This window comes from Bolinopsis microptera, chromosome 10 (assembly GCF_026151205.1).
Source record: "Bolinopsis microptera isolate Bmic1 chromosome 10, MBARI_Bmic_1.0, whole genome shotgun sequence".
NCBI classification, from domain to species: domain Eukaryota; kingdom Metazoa; phylum Ctenophora; class Tentaculata; order Lobata; family Bolinopsidae; genus Bolinopsis; species Bolinopsis microptera.
Genome location: NC_087081.1, coordinates 5,334,365 through 5,342,581, shown reverse-complemented (window position 1 = coordinate 5,342,581; position 8,217 = coordinate 5,334,365). Strand labels below are relative to the sequence as shown.

Sequence of the window (8,217 nt, the reverse complement as noted above, 5' to 3'; positions counted from 1 at the left end):
CAAGAAAAGAAGTAAATAAAAAAATATACTGTGATGATAGTTTGACACCGGAAATTTTCAAAATATAATTAATTTGTTACGAATCACAATGATAAATTGAATGTTGTAAACTCAAGATTTGATACTCCAAACTCATTACTCAACAACATGTACATCTGAGAACGAACTCAATTGAACACCAATTATATGAAAGCGATCGAAAAGTCCTCATTATTCGTGTAGATGATGTCCGTTAATTCCTTTCTTAACAGATTTAAAAGACAATAGACCAGAATTTAGCGAAATGTTATGACCATTAAGATCTTGGCATGACACTAACACCTTGTTGAGACACCTCTTGTAACACTCCGCACAGAGGAATGCAGCATGATATGAGGAAGCTTATCATGAAGCTCTCATCTATTCCCGCCTTTTTAACCACCTTTTGTCTTATTTGGGCTCTGCGGGAAGGAGGAATGTGAGAGGTAATTTTTCTTAATTTCAAAATAGAATGTCGCAATTAACTGGACAAGCGATACATTTGAGAAATTTTCAGACAAATTGAAGTTAAATAAAAATCACTTGTTTTAATGTTTACAGGTAATATACCTTATCGGACTTTATTTGAACGGACATGAATTAGTCGCTGGAACCCCTAGCGTTCATATCAATGTCCGTTCGAATAACGACCGATAAGGTCAGTATATCGTATAAACTGTACCTGAAGTATCCGTATACGATAGGACAAACAGAGAGGATTCCCTGAAGCAGGCAGTTCTCGCCGACTGATTCAGCTAACTTTCCAGAGGTCCAACAGGGCACAAAGTAGGTGATCAAACCTGTAGAGTAGTTATTGTCGTTATTATTAAATGGTTATCGTTATAGTTTTGATATAGTGTTATTTGTATTTTAAAAGCAAAATATGTTATCTTTCTATTGCCTCAAGTATAATAAAATTAAGAAAATGATCAAGCAAATATGTTATCTTTCTATAATTGCCTCTAAGTATTATATATTTAAGAAAATGATCAAGCAAATATGTTATCTTTCCATTGCCTGTAAGTATTATATAATTAAGAAAATTATCAAGTAATTGTCTACTTACAAGCACCAATGTCACTGAAGCATCCCCACAGCGGTTGTTTCCAGCTACCCATACCGTCAGTTTCTTCTAAATATGGTACAGATTATATAAACACTCCTTATAAGATTATCACGTGGTTAGAGTTAGATTATATAGTCACAGTAAGTTTTAGATGAAGAAGAAGATCAAAAAAGGAAGAGGAAAGACAGAAGTTGGGAAAAATATTTCATGATAGAAAAGATATGCTTGCTGTTTGTTTCTTTGTCTAATGTAAAATTTAAAACAATACCTACCCTCGCGACAGATTTTGAACTTTTTAAATTAAGAATTTATTGTGAAATGAATGATGATATTATTTGGATTACCCACGTTTCGTTACATGGTTGAGGAGCGACTCCATTACTGATTTACTTCACAGAAATTACCTCTTCCAAGGATCAAAGCTAAGTAACTCGAGAACAACAAGGAACGAATTGTGATAAAGATTCGAAAAAGTGTTTCAATGAAACAGTGGAGCTATTTAGCCTTAACATTTTATCTTGCGGCAGCTCAGATGTAAGGGTGACTCTATTTCATGTGTATCAGTATTACCTCATTGTAGAGCAATTAAAAGCATTAGTTCAATCTAAAGTAGTGTACTGTGTCTAAGTAGTGAGTACCTATATGACAATTGATATACTCACTACTTAGACACAGTACACTACTTTAGATTGAACTAATGCTCTTAATGTGACCAATTTATTTTTTCAATCGAACATTTGTAAAAATGAATAAAAAACGGTGATCGCGCTTGCCAGCACTGTGATAACCAAACACTGAATTATAATCTGAAAACCAGAAAAATACATCACTGACGATATTATACATCTGTATCAAATAAGCAAATATCAATCTTAGCTGCAACCAATACCTTCTTACCCTTCTCGATATAAATACACTATATATATCATACTGACAAAACGAAACGGAGCACAGTATTTACTACCCCGCTATATGCGACAAAGATGTTGTATAACATTTGGAAAGAACAAAGCAAGATAGCGAAGTAAGACGCAGTTAAAACGTTGAATGTTTTACAAAGTATGCAGCATCAATCATAATGTCTCAGCCTACCAACCTGGAAATCTAAATCTAAATAATGTATAATTCATTTGAATCCAATGAAGCTTATATAGCAGTAATAAAAGCAACTGAAGTGAGTGAACTGAAGAGATGTTGTCAAACGAGCACACTGAGATACTATCAACAGCAAGCAATTTATAGCGGTGGCAGTACACTGGAAGTTGAAGCTATAAAAATATAACTAACGACACGGAACAACGAACCCATTAGTCGCCTTTCAATTCGTTAACATGGCAACAACCACTCACAAGTCACCATCACACTGTCACGTGACGTCATCACACTGTCACGTGACGTCATCACACTGTCACGTGATCTGTATACCGCCTTGAAATACACCGTTATAAGCCACGTCTCAGCTGACCTATCGGGCAATGTATTAATAGTGTTTCTCTGCTTCCTGATTTGATAATGTCACGTGATCAGTTTTGTGAGCTGGCAGAGTTATAATAACATTGCAATGGTCAGGTCGTAGAATAAACAATCGGGTAGAATAAACAATTATGGGTGTTTGATTTCAGATCAAGAGTTGGTAATGACCAGCAAATGTACAGTTGACTGGAAAGGTATTGTATCAGTATAATGTCCTTAAAATGTAATCAAGATATCTTTGTCTGTACCAATATAAGTTCATTTCAAGGAAGCAGCAAGTGTAGCTGCAGGAGTAGAGCACACAGTTTTACATTTTATATGTTAGTTTTAAAAGCTATTGATCAGCTAGCTAGACTAGGGTGTAAGTTTCGGCTCAGTGTGCCCTAATATGGGCATCACGTGCTCAGTGTACTATTTCAGAAGATAAAGTTAACTGAATAGTGTTTTGGTTCTGCCTCGTTGGTCTATCATGGGCTACATCACCGGGGGGGCAGGGGGGGGGGCAGCTGCCCCCCTGGGATTTGGGGGACAAGTTTACAAAAACATGAAAATTTATTCTTCAACATAACATTAAACCAGACGGCTATGGTATACACCCACTGCTCTGTAGCCCCACTGCACTGTAGTGTAGCCCCCCCCCCCTCCCCCCTGCTGCTAACGTAAATTCTTGTCCCTCAAGTACTGGAAAATGCGTCAAAATTGTCTAATTTCCTTAAAAATTTTCCCCCCTACCCCCCCTACCCCCCCTGGACCCCACAGGGGGCTTCGCCCCCTTGCCCCCCCTGGGTTGAAGACGTGATGTAGCCCCTGTCTATGTTATAAAAGCAATGTAGTCGTGTTATTGTGTCTCATTTAATCAAGGACAAACGAAAATCGCGGCACGTACTACGTGTTTTCCTTTAAATCTGGGGACCAAAATATTACCACGTTCTATATAAATATATGGAACCAATCATAGCCGTCCGAATGTAGATTCGGACTAGTATATATATAGGAACCGACTGTATATTCGACTGAACCCGGTTCAGGCCAAATATCTGAGTAGCATTAAACGTGAACAAAAGTATGTAGTTTCCAGAAAGGCTTTGAAAATATTTTTGACTCGAGTCATTCTCAATACGTACCTCTGAAGGAAGGGCTCCCGCTTTCTGCTTTCGAGCTCGTATCGCAAAAAGAGGTACGCCTCGAGGCCAAAATTGTACATCGGGGAGAAGGTACTATAAGGTACGGACTTCAGAAAACCGAAAATAATATGTTCGGCTCATAATGATCAGGGTAGCCACTAGCATGAACCGTGGAGAAAAGTGGTTTCCAGGAATCCACTTTCAGAGATAACCGTCAGCATTTCTGAACCCACTCGCCCGCGGACGTAACCTTGTTAGCCTAAAATTTCTCTAAAACTTGACCACTAGACATAAACATGATCACTAGACATAAAGTTAGCCACTAGACATAAAACTTGACCACTAGACATAAAGTTAACCACTAAATTATGTATATATCACCTTAATAATCTCAGAATGTGTGTTTTCTGTCTGTCTGTCTGTCTGTCTGTCTGTCTGTCTGTTTGTAATTTCCGAATGTAATGTTATACCATAAGCTTATTAGGGGAGGGGGACTGTTAGTGTTTGGGGTCTGTTTGGACTGCAGAGAGAGAGAGTTCATACGACAATATTATGCGTGTTTTCAAATATTAGTGTCTGCCCACACTACGCCATGTGGCGATGAGCTCTAAACACACTACGCGCCTCGTTGTGTGATTCCGGTGACTAGTGGCGGGAGCTCTAAACACACTGTGCCTTATGACCCACGCCATGTGGCCCGTCGCAACATGGCGTAGTGTGGGCAGGAAATCCGTGCCTCTGAATAGAGGCGCGGATTTGCTAAATCCACGCCAAGTAAAGTGGCACAGTAGGTTAAATGTGGCCCGTAGCCACATGGCGTAGTGTGGGCAGACCCTAATAGTCGGTGTTCAGACCTTATGATCATGGAATGTGGTGCCTAATGGCTAATAATGACTTAATTATCCAGAAGAATGAACTGATTATGAGATTATTGTTTCAGATACTATTGGGTCACCTAATGCGGGTTTTGACTTTACTGGGCCTCGCTCAGCCTGTCATTCCGCCGAATCTCTATTATGTTTATGAACATAATAGCCTGAGGTCCCCAGGTAAGTTTTGACTCAGCGGGTAATTACTCCTACCCTTTTTAACTGCGGCAGTGAAATCCCGACCGAAGGCCGGGTTACACTAGTATGTATATAATATATATTATGTAAATAAGTAATTGTGGGTGGCGTCGTCTGCACTGACAGTGCTCAATCGGCAAGCCGAGATCTAGATACAAATTGAAACGACCGGTTGAGTCAGACAAATGTTTCAATCATGATACAAAACCATGATATCATCAGTGACAACTGAGGTAGGAACTAAAATTAAAATTACAAAGCTAAAAGTTTACATAAATAGAGATAGACCAACAAACTAGGACCGGTGACCGAATTTTAGGGGAGAACTTTAAAGGGGGTCTCGGACTCCAACTGCCCAACACGGCCCGCGGGGCTGCCACGCCCATATTTGGACCAAATTAGGCCCAATTTAGCCAAATACCATGAACAAACCCAAAACCCAGATTTTAGGTGCTCTACTTCTAGCTATTTAATTAATTAATTAATAATTGGTCCCCTGAACTCGTACATGAATTTTATAAGCTAAAAACTATATGCCCATATTTGGGCATACGCACCAAATTTGATCGATTTGGCCCATAAATTGGTCTAATATGAATCGTGTTCAAATGACAAATACTCGCAAAAAATGAACAAAATCGCCCATATCTCAGTTCGCGATATTTACGCAACTGATTGCGCTCAAAACAATACAACTCAATATTTCAACATTTTTTCATGAAATTTCCAGAATCATCGTAGGATCGCCTGATGACTTTAATTTTGGGGTGGAATCTTGAGTTAGGCCTTTTAAAAATTAGCTGCTGCTTGTTCCGAGATTTTATGAGAAATGAGGCGTTCCATGTTTTTCATACTGCTCATGTATGAGAAAAGTGCTAAAATATTGATTACGTAATATGTGAACGACCCTTAAGTTATTTAGAACATCAATACAATGTAGTTGAAGAGTTAAAAATACTTACAAATTTATCACTTATATCATGCATGAAATTGAAATGTTGTTGTCTTTAATAATTCGCTGTGTCGAAGTCGATCCACTGTTTTTTCTACCATCGCAATGCCAATGTAATTATAAAGGCTGCCCTTAGTTTTAAATCGGATTTCCAAAGTTTCCGGTTTGGTTACCACTGGTCTTGCTCTTCCATAGAATTTACTACTAAGATCTGAACAACACTTAGCACCAAGCCAGCGATGATAGCAATTTGAGGTGAAGCAAAAGAAACCAAAGCGGTGCCTGCTACCGCTGCCATCGAACCTGCACCTTGCATTAAGCCAGATCCAATAGCCATCCCATTTTTTCCGAAATATCGAACGTCGTAGCTTATGTAATTCTTTTCCATCGAGATCATCCCGTATACCAACTTCCCTAAAAATGTCGTGACCACAATAACGATTAGGTTTTCTTCGATAAGCAGCAACATCGTGTAGCTGGCTAAAATTAGCACGGCAAGCGAGGTGTACAAAATTCTAAATCTAATCTTCTTCCTGATGATCGGGGATGCAATTCTTCCTAGTCCTGCTGCTCCCGCGACAAATGCTAGGAGGAAGAATTGATTTCCTTGAGTGACTGTTTCACAGTTGGTACCTTCTCCTCCAACTTCTTTAACGTTGAAAAGTCGTATCAATGAAGGTAAGAGTAGAATAGTCCCCCAGCCTTGGTAGCTATTAATGATGGCAAAAAAGCACAGTTTAAATAGTCTCATTTTGAAATTTGGTACCTCCACAGCTTCTACTTCTCCATCTTCAGTTGGTTCTGCTTCTACTTCTCCACTTTCAGTTGGTTCTGCTTGGGTGATCGTTTCCAAATTGGAGCTGTCTTTTAAGAAAATGTGAAGGATCAAAATTGGAGGAATGAAAATTGGAAGAGAGGCGATAAGCAGGAAAGTTCTCCAGCCGAGCAGATCTAGACTGAAATACGCGATAACTGGAATCCAGATACTGCCTACAGAGTAACCTAAGCTGCTAACCAGTATCAAAGTATTCACAATCTTCTTACTGCTAGCTTTCTCGGCCTGAAACACGTAGGTGACAGAAATGTTTAATCCCACAGTGAAGCCGATGAGGGCCCTTGAGAGTAGGAGAGTCAGGTAGTTCCCCGCCACAGAACAGACGATGGTGCTCACTATACTACCGTAGAGGGACAGGAGGATGGTTTCTCGTCGGCCGAATCTGTAATTAGGATAATTTGAGGGAATTGAACAGTTCTCAACAACCAAAAATGAGCAACTAAACACCAAACCATGATGTTGCCTAGTATTAGTAATAGTATAAACGTGGCTCAAACCAGAACCCTCTCGCTTGCAGTAGCGCCCGCCTATTTACTTATAGTTGTAAAACAAGTTAAGCGCGTCACGCAGCTCAGTAGTCAGTACGCGTAGACAATTGGCTATTTGAAGTATGATAAACGGTACGCTGTAAGTGTATACAAGTATACAGTAGGTACACTGTATACAAGTATACAGGTACCTCGAGCGAGGTAAGATGAGTGGAGGACTTCCAGTCCTCGTATTCACAGTTCAGTATTTAAATATTACAATCGCACTGAAGCTCTTACCGAGTAGATAAGGGAGCTGCAGCAAAGGTAGTAATCCCCATTGTTAAATAAAGAATGCAGCCCAAAATTCCTTCCTGCCAATCATTAACTCCAATTTCGCAGGCCACATATTGTGTTAAAACACCTGCAGAATTTCAGAGTCATGCAAAATCCTTGATAATGGTAGCGTAATGTAAAATGTTTATAAGAAACTGCTTAATCTGTTAATTTTAATTCAGTTTTTTTCAAAGTTATCATTGTTATGAAGCTCAAAGTCAAATTCCCAAAATACCTGGTAAATATATCTCAATGCCATCCCCGACATTGATGAGCAGTCCCAAGAAAAGAAGAATCCAATCCTTTCTTGTCCAATCCTTTCTTGTCCCATCCTTTCTTGTCCAAGTATCGTCCGTCTTTTGGAGAAGATCACTTTGTTCGTCTGAGCTTTCTCCCATTATATTAGTAGCTGTTAAAAATGAGATCTAAGTAAAAAAAGCAAAGCTGCAGCACAATAGCTCATATTGTTCATGTTGCACTGCCGGCCAACAAATTTTATGTTTTGCTGCTGTAAATAATCCATTTTTGTGGAATATTATGCCGAGATAGCAGTATTTTTCGGTGTGCTGGATGGGCTGACCTCCCAATGCAAATGTTTCACAGGACTGCTTTCTTTTGGGAGGGCTGAATATAACAATCTCAGTTTTTAAAATATTTACTTCAAGGCCCATGGAGTTACAGAAATTAAATAAAATGTTGACATTGACTTGGGACTTAGAGCAAGAAGGACAAGATCGTCAGCCCAGAGCAGATGTGATATCAGAACATCAGCAAGAGCTGGGTAGTCACCAGCAGATTTCAGGAGAGATGAAAAGTCATTAATATAGATTTTAAAAAGGTCTGGTGATAGGGGGTGTCCTTGCTTCGTTCCTTTGCCAA

General features: G+C 39.3%; 2 protein-coding genes across 2 annotated transcripts; both read right to left on the bottom strand.

The window, feature by feature from the left end:
• Window positions 1–42: 42 nt before the first annotated feature.
• Window positions 43–1,559, bottom strand: LOC134822111 (uncharacterized). The gene is made up of 4 exons (XM_063833008.1): window positions 1,433–1,559; window positions 1,085–1,150; window positions 701–818; window positions 43–440 (listed from the first exon to the last, which is right to left on the bottom strand). Exons 1-4 carry the CDS (start codon window positions 1,461–1,463, stop codon window positions 296–298), a joined length of 360 nt encoding a protein of 119 aa, XP_063689078.1. The 5' UTR covers window positions 1,464–1,559; the 3' UTR covers window positions 43–295.
• A 3,363-nt stretch (window positions 1,560–4,922) lies between these two features.
• Window positions 4,923–7,743, bottom strand: LOC134822408 (putative transporter svop-1). The gene is made up of 3 exons (XM_063833454.1): window positions 7,574–7,743; window positions 7,303–7,426; window positions 4,923–6,917 (listed from the first exon to the last, which is right to left on the bottom strand). The coding sequence occupies exons 1-3, from the start codon at window positions 7,734–7,736 to the stop codon at window positions 5,870–5,872; spliced, it is 1,335 nt and encodes a 444-aa protein (XP_063689524.1). The 5' UTR covers window positions 7,737–7,743; the 3' UTR covers window positions 4,923–5,869.
• Window positions 7,744–8,217: the final 474 nt, after the last annotated feature.